The following is a 21,022-nucleotide window of genomic DNA, read 5'->3' as shown; positions in this document are numbered from 1 at the left end:
AAGCTTTTACTTCTCATATACACAAAACACATGTAGCCACATATTTTTTGTGGCCAATTAATTGCTTTGAAAACACATCCATTAATTCATGACTTTTTTTATTGAAAGAAACACTTGGTTTAGCTAGGTCACATCTGTTGAATTTGCGTTAATTCAGGTTTACATGAATATTTTTCATGTAAACTGCTATCCTCTCTCAGTCCTTTTTAGCTAATTTTTAAAATATATACATAAAGATGGATGGATGGATGGATGGATGGATGGATGGATGGATGGATGGATGGATGGATGGAAAAATATGGACAGACAGGCGGGTGAATGGATAGATTATACAAGTTAATCATAAAATGAATAGTTCATTATTGGTTTATCCCTTTGTATACTTGCTGGGCTGGGTGGATAGATAAACAGATGGATACAACATTCACACAAAGGGATAAAGAATAAAGTCAGGATATTTTTCCCAAACTATTTTCTTTTTCTAAAATTAAATATTGATCTTACTTATCCCTGTTGGGCGTGACCCCTCGTATTTCACAGGACGAGCGATCCTCTGTCATCACCCATGATTCCACCCCTTCTGCTTCCATCACTATCGCGCTGAAGCATCGATCCAGAGTTAAGCGTACTTCCTTTAAATTGGGTAGGAAAGAAAAGAGAGATCATTACAGCTTCGTGTGGGGATGAATGTCCAGCTTCTTGACACTTTGGTGACACTGCATCCCGTTTTCTAATCTGAAATTTTTCTTGCACAGTCAAACAATGACACCCATGTGGGGGCTTTGGCAGGAATGTACTTCTCTTACTTTGCTGTTGCTCCTCACATCAAGGCGATGCCAACGTTTGTCATTCACTCCAACATTTGTTAACTGGAGAACTAGGGTCCCAGAACCATGGTTGATTTTAAGACTAGGAGTACCACCAATCAGCTCTATAAAAGATGTAAATTAGAATTAACAGAAGCCAGTTGAGGATATATAAATATTAATTGTGAGTGAAAAGGTAGGAAAAAAACATTTCACAAAATGAAAAAATAGCATAAAATTTGAGTCTGATTTAAAATATAAAACCAGGGTCAACAGAAAATAGTGATGAAATGGGTTGTAAACCAAAGAAATATATAAATAAAAAAATACAATAAAAAGGCAAGGTTCAAACAACCAGTTTGGTACAGGAAAATACACAAAGGACCTATGAAAGTATCTTATCTGAAAACAAAAGAAACAAAAACAAGACCAAACAACAAAACAGACTGAAGCACAGAATCTGAGTAGCAAAGAGAACAGTATAGAGCCTCAAAATGAATTCAAGTTGATATGTTTACTTTCCTTTTTCAAACTGATCAGGAACATTTAATTAGTAATTCTTGGCTTTCCATTTGCCTCAGGTATAAACATGACATGATACAGAGGCTTATTTGCCTTAGTCACTGGCTGCTAGGCTTGTTGAAGACCTGTATTTATCTTGCAACCATGCACTGTAAGTGACTCAATGGGATCACCAAGTCTCCAGAAAACTCATTGGATGCAATTGGTTGTTTGGAAGTGGTGCTGGAAAAAAGCTTTTTCTGTTCTATAATCACTGACAGAACATGTGGCTTGGACTTTCATTGAAACTAAGGGCTTTAAGATTTAAGAGTTTTTCAACAACAAACATACCAGGTGAGCTTGGTGCTAAAACAGGATGTGATGTGGACTGCACAAGGTATTTAACTATGTCATGCAAGATTCTCACCAGAGAGCAAACAAGCTAAATGCAAAGAAAATTTGGACCTGAGTCAAAATAAAGCAAGTGTGGTTCACTGATTCACACTGGTTCACAGTGAATAATAATTAATGGAGGGGCACAAAAAGAGTTCACATATTCTGTCCCAGTAAAACCTTACTGGGATCTTAAAACTTAACACATCACATATTACACTTTGCCATTATTGATTTAATAGGGACATATAGTTTAACCAACACTCTGTCACTCATACACATCTCTTTTTGTTTTAGCAGCCATCCCAGTTATGTATGGCTCATTATACAGATTTAACATTAGCTAAAATGATTTATTTATTTTGCCATGTTTTCATAAAATGAACAAAGTATTGTAGTACCGGTACTTTGTATTTAAGGCATTTGATCGTTGTACTTGGAAGAGGCACAGTAACATGTATTCTTTTACAAAACTACACTGAAATGTTGTTTAATTTTATGCAGCTAGTTTTAAGGATGTAAATTTGAACTACGCTAAGCTACACTGGAATCCTATTCTAGGACAAGTGCAATGTTTTTGTTTCTGTTAAGGAGTAGTCTAATGTCTTAGACACAATAATGTTTGAAAATTACATAATTTGTTTTCAAGTTAATTTAATCCTTGCTGATAAAGAATGCTGAATGTTGCATTTCATATTGCATATCATACTTCCAAGATAGTTTATGAACTTCTAAGTAGTTTACATTTATGTATATTAAATAAATTAATGTTTAATTTTTCACGGCCAAAACTTATGCTCTACTAATTTTTCTTTATTTTAGTCTTAAAACAGAGCAAAAACCCTTTCCATGACACTTAAACTCTATCAAATTGTTGTTGGAGATTTTTTTCCCTCTTATTTTGTAATGAACTTTGTTTTTATTGAAGTTTCTGTTTCTGATTTAGTAGTTGTGCACTGTCATGAACTTTAACTTTCAACTTCCTAAACGAGACCTTAGACGTAGCTCTTGGAATTTTTAATATCTCTTACTATTGAACGGTCAAACCTGGAGGTGTTCAGCTCTACTCTTGGCAATGTTAGCCAATGGCTCAGATTTTCCCAATTGTGAGGGACTTCTCTCACGGAACTATGATGGATTTTATATAGGTTGGAAATTGCAAGAACTCTCATACTGATGGGCAACAACGATTTCTCTGACATCTCTCCTAAAGCCATTCCGCCTTGGCAACAGACCTGAATGCTCCAGGCATGCAAACCGCCAAAACCTATGCTTTTGTAGAGGCATATACGATAAACTACAACATTCCTTTATTGACAGAAAAAATCTGAAATTTGTCTTGCATCACAGCACCATTGTTTACTAGAACACAAAAATGTCTTAAGGACATAATAAACACACAAAAAAGCGTGCTGAGACGCGGTTTGCTTGTTGAGCAATGCACGGAGAGTTGTCCACTGTAAGACACACTTGCACATCATCTGTTAATTTGAAAAAAGAAGAAAACACATCACCTACATGTTTTTAACCCTCTGAGTTCCAACAGACATTAGAAATGAAGCGGGGACTCCTCCAGCCTCTAAACACTCTAAAAATTGAAACAGCAGCAAAGAACAAATAATTTTTTCATAGACCATGATGTTAACTAATATTTGGAGTGGTAGCACTGAACAGAAAGAAACACATACTTCTAAAATCAAACCTTTACTTGCTGTTTCGGTTTACATACAAGCTAGAATTGTTGTGTACCAAACCAGAACATTTATGGTAAATATATAAATATCATGAATTTAAGGCACTGGCTCAAATGCCCCTTTACCAATTTGTGCCCCGATTAAACAAACCATTTTGTACCATTTTTGTAAACCATGGTGTAGTTAATTTTTTTATGTACTTAAGTTGTTTGACAAATAATGGAGAGTAATGATCTTAAAGAATACCCAACTGTACATACACTTTTATGTTATTAAATATTATCATCTGTAAACTTTTTTCCATTTAGTGTCCTTCTGATTCAATTCAATTCAATTCAAAAATACTTTATTAATCCCAAAGGGAAATCAAATGTTGTTATAGCTCATATTATGAAGGTTTCCTCAAAGAGCCGTTGTAGATGCTGATGGCTGTGGGCAGGAAGGATCTCCTGTAGCGCTCCGTCTTACAGCAGATCTGAAGAAGCCTCTGACTGAAGACACTCTGTTGTTGTAGGACAGTCTCATGAAGAGGATGCTCAGGGTTCTCCATAATGTTCTTCATTTTATGAAGAATCCTTCTTTCCACAATGATCCCCATTTTGACCCATTTACTCATGAAATATGATTATGTCCTGTGATCAAACTGCAACCTACTGCTGGTAGATATTATTTATTCTTACAGTAGACTATGAATTGGATATTAAAAATGTACTTAAATTGTTTGCTATCAAATCAAGCAAGGATCATAGATCATAAACTTTTTTGGAAACCACACATTGAATATGACAGATGTAAACTATCCAAATCAATTGTTTTGCTTTACAAGGTGAAAGGTGTGTTAACCCGAGCATCCCGGTACCGGGATGGTTAAGCCCCACCCACTTTTCTTCGGCCGTAAAACCGGTTAAAACACGGATACGTTTTTATTTTTCTAAATATCTCGGAAGATGAGGCTTTAATGTTGATAAATCAAGTCGTCAAATTTGTTATACACAAATTCTTTCGGTTTTACAGCACTTTAAAAACACAGGAAGTTGTTTTAAGGTCCCACCGGATGTGGTGTTTCTTTTGAGAAAATGCTTTCGTACACAGATATAGTATGGTACGCCCTCACTTGACCAGTATGTACAGAAACTAGAGACCCTCACCTTTCAAACGAGGTATGTCACATATTTGCTCTACGTTTTCCTGTGGCGTAATTTCCGTGCGCAACGGAGGTTATAATATCGGCATTCTCAGCTGCTTTGCGCACAGGCGTTATTACGCACAGCTGTAGTCCAAGTCAGCTTGCTCTGCTTCGGCGGTGTTTTTTTTTTTTTTTTGGGATTTATTTTATAATAATGGTGCAGAAGAGGCAGATGACCGCTCTGGAAGCGGTTGAGGGATATTGACATAGTAGATTCTTCAGATACAGCTGTGGAGTTTGATGAGGAAGAAGATGAGCAACTTCTTCTCATTCACCCGATTCATAAGTAAGTAATACCGTTACTTTTTATTTCAAGCGTCTTTATATTACATGGCGTCCCTCCCCCCACTCCAGCAGAACAAAGAAATACATACCTGTCCTGTATGGTGACTGGCTGAAAGCTTGTTATGAATCTGTTTTATTATTTACACTTTACCAATTACTCTACTGTTTTATAACTGCTGTTTTGTATTATTTGTCTAGTTTTGAAGTACAATAGCAAATAATTTATCATCTTGTGATCAGAAAACTTAGCTATGAACTAATCAATTTCTATATTTTTACAGCCTATATTTCTATTTCTATATTTTTTATACATAACTGCTTTTTGACATTGTTTTCCATTGAAAATTCTTGTTTTCAAAACTGACAAAACTATACAATTCAACTTGTTTTTTATTCATTATATTGATATTATGCTGTGCACAGTGATACATTTTGATGATACACAGGGTAAATGTCATGCCCAAAGGCTATGTCGTATGCAGAATGACTCCTACAATGGTAATCAGTACTTTTATTTGACCAGATTCCCTTTTATGAGATGAAAAACACATTCAGCACAGTTTTGGCACATTTGGCTAAGTTGTGCTGAAATCCCAGCTCCGCCTGCCACATTGCCCACTAAAACCTTTGTGGAACATAAATGCTTCAACTGATTCAGTCCAAATTTGCTGCAGTTATAGCCAATATGTTGATGAATACAACCTGGGGGTTCTCCTAGGATTTCCAAAGGATTTTCCTGGTGTTTTGCAATGTTTATTTAGAAATAAAGTAAGGCGAGGGCCAAATAATAGAAACTTTTCTGTATTTAATCATGAATAAATCAGTCATAGTAACGATTGTAATAGTGGTTCCACTTAAAAAATATATTCATTTATGTCTTACCTTTCCACAGGTACCAAAAGTTTGCATGCAGTCGTTGTAGTTGTGGAGCTATACTTGATTTATTTAAGGTATGTAATTTCAGGCGGAAATTGCTCTAAAACCCCTTAGGGCTTAACAGGTTAAATAGGAAATGCTGACATACACTCACCAGCCACTTTATTAGGTACACCTTTCCAACTGCTCGTTAACGTAAAGTTCTAATCAGTCAATCACATGGCAGCAACTCAATGCATTTAGGCATGTAGACATGGTGAAGACAATCTGCTGCAGTTCAAACCGAGCATCAGAATGGGGGAAGAAAGGTGATTTAAGTGACTTTGACTGGTTCGAGCTGATAGAAAGGCAACAGTAACTCAAGAACCACTTGTTACAACCAAGGCATGCAGAAGAGCATCTCTGAACACACAACATGTCGAACCTTGAGACGAATGGGCTACAGCAGCAGAAGACCACCCCGGGTGCCACTCCTGTCAGCTAAGAACAGGAAACTGAGGCTACAATTCACACAGGCTCACCAAAATTGGACAATAGAAGATTGGAAAAACGTTGCCTGGTCTGATGAGTCTTGATTTCTGCTGCGACATTTGGATGGTAGGGTCAGAATTTGGCGCCAACAACATGAAAGCATGGATCCTGCCTTGTATCAATGGTTCAGGCTGGTGGTGGTGGTGTAATGGTGTGGGGGATATTTTCTTGGCACACTTTGGGCCCCTTAGTACCAATTGAGCATCCTGTCAACGCCACAGCCTACCTGAGTATTGTTGCTGACCATGTCCATCCCTTTATGACCACAGTGTACCCATCTTCTGATGGTTACTTCCAGCAGGATAACGCGTCATGTCATAAAGCACGAATCATCTCAGACTGGTTTCTTGAACATGACAATGAGTTCACTGGACTCAAATGGCCTCCACAGTCACCAGATCTCAGACCAATAGAGCACCTTTGGGATGTGGTAGAACGGGAGATTTGCATCATGGATGTGCAGCCGACAAATCTGCAGCATCTGTGTGATGCTATCATGTCAATATGGACTAAACTCTCTGAGGAATGTTTCCAGTACCTTGTCGAATCCATGCCACGAACGATTAAGGCAGTTCTCAAGGCAACTCGGTACTAGCAAGGTGTACCTAATAAAGTGGCCGGTGAGTGTATACTGCATTGTGAATTTGTATAACCTTATTTTTTATACTGTGCTTAAATATGGGAAATTACATATAAAACTAATATTGAACCAATAGTCAAACTTCAGAAAGAGCCATAAGAACAATTAATAATGCTGGATATAACTAATCAGTTATTTGCACTTCCACTTTCAAATTTTTGGATATTGTATACACAAATAATGGATGTGCTTTTTCGTGTAGTGAACAATTGTCTTCCTATTTGCATTCAGAATTTAATTAAATAAAGAAAAGGACAAAATAATATTTTTGCTTATTTTGAGGCTGCATGGTGCCGCAGTTGGTCGCACTGTTGCCTTGCAGTGAGAAGGTCCTGGGTTCGACTCCTGGCCGGGGGTCTTTCTGAATGAAGTTTGCATGTTCTTCCCATGCATGTGTGGATTCTCTCCGGCTACTCTGGCTTCCTCCCAGAGTCCAAAAACATGACTGTTAGGTTCATTTGTCTCTCTAAAATTGCCCATAGATGTGAATGAGTGTGTGCATGGTTCTTTGTCTTGTGCCTGTCTGTGTTGCCCTGCGATGGACTGGCGACCTGTCCACGGTGTACCCCCTCTCCCACCCATGGACTGCTAGAGATAGGCAACAGCTTCCCACTATGACCCACTATGGAAGAAACGGTACAGAAAATGACTGACGGTTTATTTTTGAAACATGTAGAATACTAATATATAAAAAAAAGATGCATTTCAGTTTTGGGTGTTAAGCTGTGGAGTGGCCTTAATAATGAACAAAAACTATGTAGTTCACTGTCATGGTTCAAGTTAATATTAAAATGTAAAAAAATGATAGCTGATTAAAAGTAAAATAATTATAATGATATTCTTGGTTACTCTTGGTTTTTATGGGATGGGCATTAAAAAGCCGGGTGCTTCAGCCTGTTCCTTTTTCAGATACTTTTTTCAATACTTATGAGCCAACTTCCATAAACTGGAATCAGAAACCAATATGGAAACAGGACATAACACAAAGTCTTCAGAAAATAATACACAGTTAAATCAAAGCATTTTTAAGGATTGATTTTAGAATGGATTTTAAGAAAATAGAATAGCCTGTGTTTATCCCACACTGGGGAAATTATCTCGTTAACGACAGCACTTAAATCCAAAACCCACAAACCCAAGTGAAAATGTATATAGTAAATATTGGAATAATTTATAAAAGAGGGACTGTCTAAGAGATTTAAAAAGGATTACAGTATTAACAGAAAAATACATACCTTTCTCCACGGCTTTATATAAACAACAATAAAACTGATTTTTGTATGATGGATATGTATTCGGTGGACAGTATTGTACATTTATATTGATATTAAAGTGACCCAAAATAAATCAAATGATTTATGACTGAGGGGAATATTAATAATGTCAATATGTCCATTATTCATAATCAAATACATAACTACAAAATAGAATAAACAAAGATGCAATGGTTAAGTGCATGGTAATAAAATGGTTTGTTAACATGTACAAAAAATGAAGTAAGAAGGGATGAAATGGAAATGCATGAGTATTAGGTGGGGGTACAAATTAGTGAACGGGTGAGCTGACCCGGCTGTGCACTGATCATGCCAAGCTGACCACTGCCACTGGTGGAAAAATAAGTCTTCCCACACATCTACCTACAGAAGAAGCACACAAGCTTATTTTTTCACAGGGTGTTCTGAGTTTATCATGTCAAAGTAAAAGAAAAAGCTACATTTTATTCTTAGGGTTATAGCAGAGCAGAAAGTACTGCTGATTTTTACTCTGACAGTGAATACATAACTAAAGGTTTTTCAATTGTTTAACTGCTGGTATAATATTGACTTCAGGGGCTTATGAAAAAGTATTGCTGACATATTTATTAGAAAAGGTGTTTAGTCTTTAAAGCATGATATTGAGTTTAGAGATGTATAACTCAGTTGAGTGAGAGCTCATATGTCTCAGAAGTAAACAAAAACCTAAAGCTTTACTCATATTCATTGCTAATTAACTATCTCCCTGTAATCAACACACACAATTAAGTTCTAGGTTTTAGAGCCCAGAAGCCCAATAGCACACATCTAATTACTGATTTTTATTTATTTATTAATTTAATTTATTTATTTACCTATGGCAATGTAGTCTTCATTATCCCCTGGTAAAAGAGTGGCCAAGGGGCCTGCATACAACAGCAGTCCGTCATCTTCCTCCGTCATAAATTCGAGTGAAAGATGGCTATCAAAACATGGTCTTATGGGAGGAAACCAGGCGTAGCCGTTACCAAGGAAACTAAGTCTCGTCTGCTGACAGTCTGGCCCTTCGAGCTGTGGGGGGCATTGGCACCTGTAGCATAGAGGAGGGAAAATGTGTGAAAAATCAGGACAAAACAAGTGGAAAGAAACAATCAGTGTCATTCAGTTTTGAGCTCTCACAAATCTTCGCATTGTCTCTGTTGTACGTGACAGTCTTATTGATTCACACAGACAGGCAGGTCTGACTGTGTTTGAACATGCTGCCTGTCAACAGACAGCGAGCAGAGCACTTTTATCTATCAATTGTTTGCATTAGTGACAAAGCCCTGAATATTCAGTTTTACATTAAATCAATTAGATATGAACGTAGCATTACTCTGGTCTATTCTTTATCTTTAACAGCTGTCTGAGCTGAACTCCCCAGAGACAGTTCAGACTCAGCACATCATGTCCCCTTTGTTATGAGATAATTAAATCTATTTCTCTCACTTTTCAATGTGTCGAACCATCACTGATTTTCTGAAGTATTTTCTCCCCCACTCTCCTGTACTGACCCTTGCTCACACTTAGGCTGTTACACACTTTGCTAGATTGCCTCTTTTTGTACTTATCTACTTTGATTACAGTGTTAGCGCTAAAGATCACTGCTCAGAGACAAACTGGAAATTACACAAAAAAAGCGCCACAAAACAAAGAGATACATGCAGTGATGAGAAGCAGCCCTTTCAATCACAGCGATGGCGAGGATTGAGGGGACTGGTTGATCTCAGCCTGTCCTCTCTACTGCAGGCATGTGAGACAAGCTGGCTTTGCTGATAATGTCAAAGCCATCTATTTTCATGCAGTGTCTAAAGAAGGCTGTGTGTACTGAGGCTGTAACGGGCTGTTTTTCACATTGCTGTTTATGTGCAGAGGGACATCACATGGGAGGAATACTGATCCAAATGCAGCAAAAGAAGCGGCTTAGCCTTTTGCATACATATGCACAAGATAGGCAGTGAAAGAGCACCTCAATCTTTCACTGTTCTTTCATGTGACTCATGAGAGCAATAGAGGTCCAAATCAGGGAGGGCATGGCCTGTTATTCTCACTTCTGATTCCTTTCTGAGGTTTCCTGTTTAAGCTCCCTCAACAGGGGATAGGAGGAAAAATTGGATTCTTTATGGATGGACTGAAAATAACGTGAGGTCGTATGTAGTTCTTCTGAGGTGGAGACATATGTCTTGGAGAACATGAGTTTGCAAAGGTTTGAGAATATTTCAAATATAATGAAAACAAAAACATGGTTGTGCACATGCTATCTCTGATCATTAGGTGTGTGACCATGTTTTTTTTTACACATTCACATGAATGGCATTAAATGCGATTTTGCAAAGTTGTGAGCAAACAGAAGTGTGGGATAGATTTAAATAATCTCTTTGCCCTACATTTAATCTGGGCATTAGAGTGTGATGAAAGAGTGTGAAATAAAATGCATGCATTTTTTTCTTCCAAAGACTCCCTCAGAGCCTTTTAAACTTAGAGTTGGAGATTTTATTATGATTGCAAGAATGAATCGATAGTTAAGATTAGTATTTAATGCCCTCAGATATACACTAACTGGTCACCTTATCAAGTACATTTGTTCAATTGCCTGTTAACACAAATAGCAGATGACACAACCGTCTCTCTGGTTTCCTGAGAGAATGGTCCAACAAAGAGAAAACATCCAGTAGTGTGTGTATGAAAATGCCTGGTTGATGTCATATGTCAGAGGAGCATGGCCAGACTGGATCAAAATGATGATCAACTTCCAGGAGCATAAAGCACGATGCATTGAGGTAAATCTGAAAGGAAAAGGGGGTCCAACCCAATACAAGCAAAGTGTACCTAATAAAGTGACTAGAGTTTAAAAATGAAAAGACGCTTTTTGTTTATCGCCTAATACACATTTAAGGAAAAAACAAAAACATTCAACATCTTCCACCATATTTAAAGCCTTAACAATTTTACTTTTCTAGCAGGGTCCTGATCTCACATTGTTTTTATCCAACTTTCAATTTGAGTACAATTATTTATAAAAAAATCACTGGCACCATCTGTCACTCCTAACAACTCTTAAAAAATAAATGTAGAGTAACTATTACATTTTTGTAAAGTATAATTTTCTTTTTTAAGTGTTAAGTAACTTTGAATTAGTATTACTGACTTCCTTTTTTAACTGCCCAGCACGGCAGTTGTTTGTAACGTTGCTTTGCAGGAAGAAGGCCCTGTCTTCGCTATCTCAACCGGGGCCTTTCTACAAAGTGCATGTTCTCCTCATGCATTCATTGGTTCTATCTGGGTACTCCAGTGTCCTCTCACATTCCAAAAACATGTATGTTATGTTAATTGGCCTCTTGAAAATGCCCTTAGATCTGAGAGTGTGTATCGGCCTGCTCAATGTCCATTAGAAGCCTGTATGGCTTAAACGGGTATAGACAATGGATGGATGGTTTCCTGGTTCCCTGAGAGAAACATTTTAACCCAACAAAAAGGCACATTTATTTCACCACTTATCAAACTGAAAAAGTTTTAAAAGTATATCAAAAAGTGTCCATAACAACCTTTAGGCACTATCTACACTCTGACTTGTTTGGAAGGAACGCCGGTAAAAAGCCTTTTCTGTCCGACCATTACAAACATAACTAAATGAAGTTAAAGACTGCGGGGATTTTAATTGGAATCATTTGCTTTGGTCAGATGAGAATAAGATTGAGTTTCTTCAATTGATGATGAGGAGAGTCTGGTATTAAGGATGGATGCATATATAGAAATATGCACAGTTTATTATGGTGGACGATCTGTGATGCTGTGTGCCTGTTTCTCTTTCAAAGGTCCTGGACACCTTGTTAAAGTGAATGGCGTCAAAAACTATCTAAATTACAAGTTTATTAAAAAACATATGGTGGTCTTTGCCAGAGAGTCGAACATGGATGGTCATTCAGGCTATTAGTTTAAGAAGGATGCAAAATATCTTTTTTTTTTTTTAACCGTGTCCTGTCTGGCAGAGGAGAGAATTGTTGCCTGAGTGCCAAGAAGAAGCCCAACAGATTTAGTTTCACAAGTGGAGCATTACAGCTAACCCTTTAATGCTCTGCTTGATATTTATAAACGAAACTTAGAAAACTTATAAACTTATAACTTATAAAAGAAACTGCTTTGGGATTATTTCATTTGTTACAGAGACAGAAACGAAATGGAAAAATTAAGAAGCAAGAAAGAGTGGGTGGGGCAAAAAGGAAAAAGGGAGAGAAGGAGAAAAGAATGGAGGAGAGAAAGAAGGATGAAGAGATTATAAGATAATGCCCTGCTTGTTTATACACCTGCAGAAACATACATAATAACAGCTTTTTTCCCAAAAGTGTATGATTGCAAGATGTAATTAGTGGTAAATGCGGTTCAATATAGAATATTTGTGTATCTGTTAACACCTGAATTTAAACACCAGTGGGTCTGAGTGTGAGTGCACTTGTGTATAGAAGGTTTCTCTATAAAAATATGAAATAGCGAGTATGAGGAGCCACAGACCTGCCCCCCAGGACCCGGGACAGATTCTGAGGATATCCGAGCCATAGACATTCAAAGGCCCCCCAGAAGACAGGAACCCCAGGACAACCGTCGCCTGGACTACTGCAACCTCCACAGAGAAGAGCAGGGGAGAGTCCCAGAGGAACCACCCAGTAGCCACAGTGCAGAAGCCCCAGGGAACTGCAGCAACAAGCCCACAGGCCCAGCTGGCAGCCATCTACGGCAGAGCAGATGAAATAGCGATGGACCCAGAGACCCGACACCCCTGGACATATCACTCTCCAGGCAAAGGCCCAACAAAGCCCAGGGTTCCTGGCCCCGGGAGTGAGCCTGCACACACCAAAGCACCCAGCACTGGACATCAAGAACCACAAGTACACCAGTGGGCAGAGTCACCAACCACCGGCAGTTAGTGAGGCAGGGAGGAAATAGGACCCACATTTGATGGGGGGCCTAAACTGATCCAGGAGAGGGAGCAGTCCAAGACCCAACCTGACACAGAAAACAGGTACACACAGTCGCGAGCACACATTTCCACCCTCATCCGTACACATAAAAACAATCACACCCACACACCCAACATAAAGACAAACAATGGACGTCGTACACTCCCTTACACTTCCCATACATGCATCAGCTGGGTAAGTGGGCCGGGCAGGCCAACCGCTCCAGGCGAAGCACAGCCCGCCAGCCGCCCCAGTGCAGGCACAAGACATGCTCCACCACCCAGCATCCTAGGATCCAAAATATCTGTCTGGTATTCATCGGTGTACCCGGGGTACACCATCACATGCAATGTACAAGTCTTTGCAACTGAACACTGAGAAATGTTCTTAAACTGTCGGGACTTTTTGACCACACAGTTGTTCACAAAGTGGTAAATGTTGCCCCATCCTTATTTGTGAATGACTGAGCCTTTCGGGGATGCTCCGTTTGAACCCAATCATGACTCACCTGTTTTACATTGACCTGTTTACCTGTTGAATGATCCAAACAAGTGCTTTTGGGCATTCCTCAATATTCCCAGACTTTTGTTGCCTCTGTCCCAGCTTTTTTGGAGTGTGTTCAAATGGAATCAAATTCAAAACAAGTGAATATTTGCAAAAAACAATAAAGTTTATCAGTTTGAACATTAAATATCTTGTCTTTGCAGAGTATTCAATTGCATATATGTTGAGCTGAATTTGCAAATCATTGTCTTCTGGTTTTATTTAAGTTTTAGACAACATCCCACATTCATTGGAATTGGAGTTTATAATAATAGTGGCTATCAAAGAAGCAACTTGCAGGAGTCACTTGCAAATAAAAAAAAAACAAAAAAAGACAGAGCAAGAATTGGAAAAAACAGTTAGCAGAAGAGCATAAAGAGTACTTCTTAATGTTTTGTTTATAGATGAATAAGAACATTATAGGGTTATATTTGCAAACATCCAGCTACAAGTCACCTTACTTTTCATTGATCGCTATTTGGCAGCAGTAGCAGTAGACTACTCATGTTTTTTCTCCATGGAGTGAAGACAAAAACAGCTTTGAAAAGCCTTCCTTATGCATTTTGAAGTCCAAATAACAACTACATTTAACATCCAGTGCTCTTTGGAAATATCCTTATTTGAGCATCTGAGATGCTGTAGTCACAATTTTGGAGTTTTGAATACTGCAGTGTAAAGTTTTATTGTTTATTCAATTTTGAAATAGGAAATGTTTATCATACTAATCATACCAACCAGTAATCATTTCATCCCTATTCCGATCTTGTAAAATGTTATAGTAGAAGACTTAGCCTTTCCTACTGGTGAAAGGTAGTTGTATAATGCATTACCAACAGAGTGCCAATAGTTATGGTACACTTGATTTCATGTAAAAATAGTCTTTCTTAAAGTTGAATTTTTCTCCACACTGATCAATACCCAAAATGCTAATTAAAGGTTCTTTAAATAAATCAGTGTGAGATAAAGCTGCTGCAATAAAAATGAATTTACTTTAAGGCTAATTACACATCTTCACCCGGGAGGGTTAATAATTGTGGAGGACCCTGTATATTGACAGAATTAAGAGTCATTTTTATTTGAACTCTAACTGCTGCTATGCCCTCACCTGTACCCATTTTGCATGTTGATGCATGTCCCTCCATTGAGGCAGGGGTTAGTGGGATAGGAGGAGCATGTCCGGTGGGTCATTTCTCTAGCAGCACAGCCGCACAAGGCTGAAGATGTCACTTTCACTGAGGCCAGAGATAAAGCACCGGAGTCTATCAAGGTGGGTGAGTCACTGACGGTTAACTGTGTGTAGCAGCCGCCGGATGTCTTACAGTCAGCGCGCACACACTCATCTACCTGCACCTGGCTCACATTTACACGCAGGAGCGACTGCAGCTGCAGTGTGAAAAGGAAGAGAGGAGAAAGAAAAACAGGAATTAAAATAATTGTTTGTGAAGATAACAGGGATTTGCATCCAAGATGATTTTTAGTGGCATTTCCAACAAAGTCATATACAGCAATGAGAAATCATACGTGGTCAACTTATTCACATTTTGTCATATCAGAACCACTACTTTTATTGTATTTTATTGTGATTTTATGTGACAGACCAACGCGAAATAGTGCATAATTCTGAACTAGAAAAGAAAATAATGCCTGGTTTTAAAACATTTTCACCCCCAAACTATGGTGTGCAAGTATTTAGCCATATTTACTAAGTCAAAGCTTTGTAGAACCATGTTTTGCTGTAATTACAGCTACAAGCATTTTGCTGTGTCTTTAACCACTTTAAACATCTAGAGGAATATTTTCTAACACCTAAAGTTCAGGCGTATTGGAGGGATACCGTCAATTTTTTGAAGTCTTGCACCAGAACCCAGGTTTTCTCTTAGAACAATCCTGTTTTAAACTCAATTCATCTTTTGATTTACTCTGAGCATCTGCTGAGGAACAATATCCCCACAGTATGATGCTGCAATCAACATGTTTCACCAAGGGGATGGTGTGTTCAAGGAGATGGACAGAGGTAGATTTTTCACCAAACCTTGCCAGAAACCTCCGTTTTGGTGTCATCTGACCAGAGCTTCTTCTTTAACTTATAATATTTGCCGTGTCTCCTACATGACTTTTGGAATACTTTAAACATTACTTCTGGTTTTCGCTCAACAATGGCTTTCCACTGTTCCATGATAGCTAGATTTGTCAAGCGCATGATTCATAGTTGTCCCGTCGACTGATTTTCATACCCGAGCTGTGGATCTCTATAACTCCTTCATACTTATCATGGGCATCCTTTTTTGCTTCTCTGATTACTGCTTTCAGAATATGGATTGCATATGCATGCCACACTTTACAGAGTTGTGGTAAAACATATTGAAACCATGTATTATTTTCAAAATTTTGCACTAGTTTCTTTTGGACCATCACATAACATATTGGTTTTAAGGTGACAAGTGTGAAAAAGGTCAGGGGGTATTAATAATGTTGCAGGGCACTGTAGTATGGTTAACTTTACATAAAATGCAAAAGTGAAGAAGAATGTGCCTCTAGATTAATGGTTAAAGTGGCAGGATAGTTACATTGATGTAGAAGGAAGAATGTGGAAGAAAGGTTGTTCCAGAAGGAAGACATACACTGACAACAACTGAATAAGAGACAAATAGACATGACAGGGTCAGCCCGTAAAACCAATAGAATTCAATGTGAGAATGAAAGGGCAGATAAAAAGCTTGGTTATCTCTTTCCCTCAAGCTCCCAGGTTTATCACTTGATTTATGAACAGTGATTTCTATCGGTCTGACAGGATGGTATACATACCTTCTTTTTATGTGCTGCTAGGACACTGTGCAGTTTCTCTGGGCGCAAGTAGCCATTATCGGTTAGCACATAGAAATGGATGTCCACTATTCTCGCCTCTCTGTCTGCTACACTGAAAACGTTGATACTTCCTGGTCTGACAGACAGGGTTTCAGACAGGAAGTCCCAGAACGCCTCCAGTCGACTTTTCCCCTCGACGTTCAAGTCGATAAATTCTCTCGCTGTAATGCCTTTTGGGAGACAAAGAGAATGGAGGCTCATGTCATAGGAACTACTTACTCGTCAATGACAGCTGCAGAGTTGATCAAAGTCTGTGAAGTTCCTTATTCCATTAACACAAATGGTAGCCTAACATCTCCATCTATTGATCCACTTCCTCCCAAAGTCGTCCATGACATGAATGAGCCCCGAGTCTTTTTCCGCACTGACGTGAGGCCAGAGTTTTGACAAACTGCCTTGTACAAAACATTTTTAAGGACTGGAAAATCAATCACGTTTGGGGTGGAACCCACCTGCAAAATGTGAGCAGTCATCTTTAATCTCTCAAACATGATAACAACTCTGAGTCAGAGGCATCCATAGCAGCCTTTGACTCTGTTCGCTGAATGGCTTTTTAAATGTCAAGGACTTTACCTGACACTTCCAGAATGACCTTTATAACAGATTTGATCTGAGAGACTGCCAGAAAAATGAATACACTAACATGAACCTCAGAACCGCAGCAGAGGAAGGAGTAGAATGAGAAAACTGTTATGCATGAGCATTGTGAGTGGTTGCTTTGCAAAGCTTAGAAATATTAAACAATACAAGATGGAGGGAAAAAGGATAGTTTGACAGCCTGTTATTTAGGTGTTAACTGGATTGACAACTTGATAATCATTAAATGAAAAGTACTAATTTATTCAGACTTGTGGAACATGCTGTCACGTTCAACATCAGTGGCCAAACAGAATTAACCACAGTCAACAAAGAGCAAGCTTTCTTCTATCGAAAAGTTTCATTATTCAATATATTTCTGACTTTTAGGTCTGGGGTGGCAAAGCGACCAGTACGGTTACATCACATTGCAGCTTCCATCCACTGATTCTAAAGCTGCCACCAACAGATTTAGAATTAGAATTGAATATGTTCAATCAGGTGAGAATGTGTTTGTGCACACGTTACCTGTCAAACGCAGTGAGGCAGACGACAGAATGGCCTTTTCCTCTAGCTCCCTGATATGAACCCTGACTCCTGACATCACGTCGGGCCACACCCCATCAGACACCCCAACTCTTAACCAATAGCTGCCTGCTGGAGTGTTTTGTCGGACTGTCAGCACTCCTGAACTGTGATTCACACTGAAATATCTAAAAAGAGCAGAACAGTTACCAGAAAGAGAATAGAGGGAAAAGAACAGGGAAAGTGACTAGGATACATTTCTGCGAGCTAAAATAGAAACAGACTTAAGTTCCTATACATTTTCTATGTAGGGGCGCTGTCTTGCAGGCAGTGGAGTAGGACATGGGTTTTTCGGGCTCCTGTCAAACTTCTGAATTTAAGTTTCAATGTGCTTGGTACTTTAACAGGCTACAACAAATCTATTTTGTGAACACACGTTTAAGTAGAATATACCAGAAGTGGGGTGCAAATGGCTATGAAGCAGCGGAAAAACAAAAATTATTAGCCGGCTAAGGTACAGCTTAGCATAGCCTCGATGCTAACTACGACCGCACCGGACCCCAGACTGGAGATGAGCGCTGAAACACTGAAGTCTGACATCCTGCTTCTGCTCAAAGCTGACATCGCAGAAGTAATAAAGACAGAAATGAGAAAAGTGTTGCTGATTTTGCATCCCTCAATAATAGCTAAGTGCGGTGTTAAACCAGGAGACACACACCGTTGTGGCTTCACTACATGCCGATATTAAACATGTGAAAGCTCAAGTAAAAGAAGTGAAAAGAGAATTGTCTGCATGGGCTGACGAAGTAACTGCTTTGCAAACTACAGGAAAAGCTTTATCTGCAGAGGTGACAGGGCTTACAAAAAAAGGTGAAGATATGGAGGTGAGGATGTGGAGGTGTAATATCCGAATATTTGGAGTGCCTGAAGGAAATGGCACGAGCACTACAACTGCGGTAGCAGGACTGCTAAAAGAGGTGTAGCAACAGGATGAAGAGGTTCTTGTGAATCGCTTGCACAGAACCCTGGGGCCTGTGAGGAGGGACGGCAATCCAAGACCCATTATCGCCAAGCTTCATAACTTCCAGGACTGCGTCAAGGTGTTGAGTCGTGCACACGCCAGGGGACCCCTGTGGTTCAACGGGACAAGCATCGCTGTGTTTCCAGACTATACAGCGGGCGTTGCTAAAGCTAGAGCTGCTTTCAATAACATCAGGTGGATTCTTCATAGCAAGGAGGGAGTTCGCTTTGGCATCATGTACCCAGCAAAGCTTCATATCACTTTTAATGGGGTGGAAGAGGATTTTACTGATGCAAATGCAGTGATGACGTACGTCAGAGGAAATATTGTTCCAGCAGAGAACGAACATACAACTAAGCCTTGAGTAAGCACAAATAACTATTTGAGTAATTTCAGCCGTTTTTCTTCTATGCAAAAAGACTATGAATGTTGTAATGCAGTTTTACTCTGAGTTATTCATTAGGGTGAGTGAGTATTTGTTCAAATGTGAAAGTTCTTGATGTAAGGATAACCATAACTCTTGAACTAACTTTGCATATAATAGTCGATAAGATTCAAAATTCTATTTTTCATATTGATATTCAATAATACAGGGATTAGCCTATTTGGTTTGTTTGTACTCCAAAGGTTGTCTGTATTATGAGCTCTATATGAGCTATAAAACCTATGTTATTAGTTGAGAATGGGTTACGGTAAATCAAGCTTTAGGAAATCAGTTACATAAGGTTTGGCAGGGGCCTGAACAATATGTTCTGAAGAGGTCCCCATACATGCGTCACAAGGTGATAAAGGGTTTCCCAGAAATGGAAGGGGGAGGGATGTGGGGGGATAAGTTTAAGTTATAGTTGTTGGTTGCTTGTTCCTGCAACTGGTGTTGCAGTGCCCCGAAAGGAGAAACTGAAAGCCACATTAGAAGATGAATATTCTGCCAAACTATTAGATGTCTCAGGGAGGTAGTTTCAAATTAGTCTCTTGGAGTTGTAGGGGTCTTCAAAGACTTCAAAAAGTTAAACAAGTTATGAACAAGTTAAAGGAAATGGACTCAAAAAATGTATTCTTGCAGGAGACTCATCTTCCTAATGATGATATCTTGTCTGTGAGGAGGAGGTGGATGGGTAATATATTCACAGCAACTTTTATATCCCAGTCTTGAGGGGTGATGACACTAATACACCAATCTGTCCCATTCAGGTTTACAATGTGATCAGGGATAAAAAATGAAGATATTTAATTATTCAGGGTTCCCTCTTATCAGAAAAACTAATTTTGACAAATATATATGGTTCCAATGCCAATGTAAAATTTTATAATGAGCTTTTTTTAACGCTGGCATCATTTAAGGGGCTACATCTAATAAGGGGAGACCTCAATTGTGCACTTAATCCTAGCATTGACTGATCCACTTGATCAATCACATAATAATTGTAGAGTTACAATTCATAAGTTTATGAGAGACTTAAAACTGTTAGACATATGGAGGGAAAGAAATCCAGATGCTAGTTTGTACTCTTGTTACTCAGGTATATTTCAAACTTACTCTAGGATAGATCTATTTTAATTTCTTCAGAACTGCAACACAAAATTTCTGACTGTTCATATGATCAGACAAAGATTTTCAATAATCTCAGTTCTTTTTAGACAATTTCTCTATTGTGATCCGGCTTTCAATATGAAACCTGTAAAAACATATGCATGTTTGTATGTATGCATGGATGGATAGATAGATGTATGGACAAGGGACAAATGGATTGATGCACAGACAGGCCGACAGAAGGACAGATAGATTAATCTATTTTTTCATAATTATCACTCATGCTAGGCAAAATAGGAAATGCTAAAAAGGACTCAGTTTAAACACAATAAGGAGAAAAGTATTGCCAGTAGGGAAAAAAAGCAGAAGAAAAGGAAGGAAAAGAGAAGAAAAAAAATGTCTTCGGATCCAGAAGGTCCTAAAAGGGCTTGGTAGTTGTCATGGTGATAGTTAGAAGTTGCGGTATGAATAAAACAAATATGCAACTGGTATTTCTAATCTGATTCTGAAAGTGTTCACATTGAATAACAGCCCAAGGTCCCTGAAGTAGTTACAACGTGGTTGTATAGGCCCCTGAACATTGTGCAAGTTGATCAAGATTTCTGTGATTGTTCAGTATGATTATAGTTTCCAGAATAACAATCACTGAAGATTACAGTGATTAAAAACTTAATGGAAAGTGTTGGATATAGTAGAGGGCAGGAAATTGCCTCTGAAGAGTGGAAAATACTGGTTAGCAATGTTTAAACCACGTGATATCGTTCAGAGAAGTCTTGTTGGTGAAATAGAGGCTCATCACTCTGCACATCAGTTTGTTTTTTTT

At 38.7% G+C, this 21,022-nt stretch overlaps 1 protein-coding gene across 1 annotated transcript in view; it reads right to left on the bottom strand.

Annotated features, from left to right (window-relative positions):
- LOC124858416 (neural-cadherin-like) overlaps nt 1-21,022 on the bottom strand; it is a 176,702-nt gene that overhangs the window by 31,867 nt on the left and 123,813 nt on the right. Inside the window, exons 20-25 of the mRNA XM_047350454.1 lie at nt 17,651-17,835; nt 16,487-16,716; nt 14,787-15,064; nt 9,020-9,234; nt 807-931; nt 505-632 (exon numbers count right to left, since the gene is read on the bottom strand). Coding sequence (XP_047206410.1) covers nt 505-632; nt 807-931; nt 9,020-9,234; nt 14,787-15,064; nt 16,487-16,716; nt 17,651-17,835 — 1,161 coding nt within the window. The remainder of the gene's footprint in view (nt 1-504; nt 633-806; nt 932-9,019; nt 9,235-14,786; nt 15,065-16,486; nt 16,717-17,650; nt 17,836-21,022) is intronic.

This window comes from Girardinichthys multiradiatus, chromosome 2, assembly GCF_021462225.1.
Source record: "Girardinichthys multiradiatus isolate DD_20200921_A chromosome 2, DD_fGirMul_XY1, whole genome shotgun sequence".
In the NCBI taxonomy this organism is placed as follows: domain Eukaryota; kingdom Metazoa; phylum Chordata; class Actinopteri; order Cyprinodontiformes; family Goodeidae; genus Girardinichthys; species Girardinichthys multiradiatus.
The sequence above is the reverse complement of the archived record's forward strand: the minus strand, read 5'-3'. Positions and strand labels throughout refer to the sequence as shown.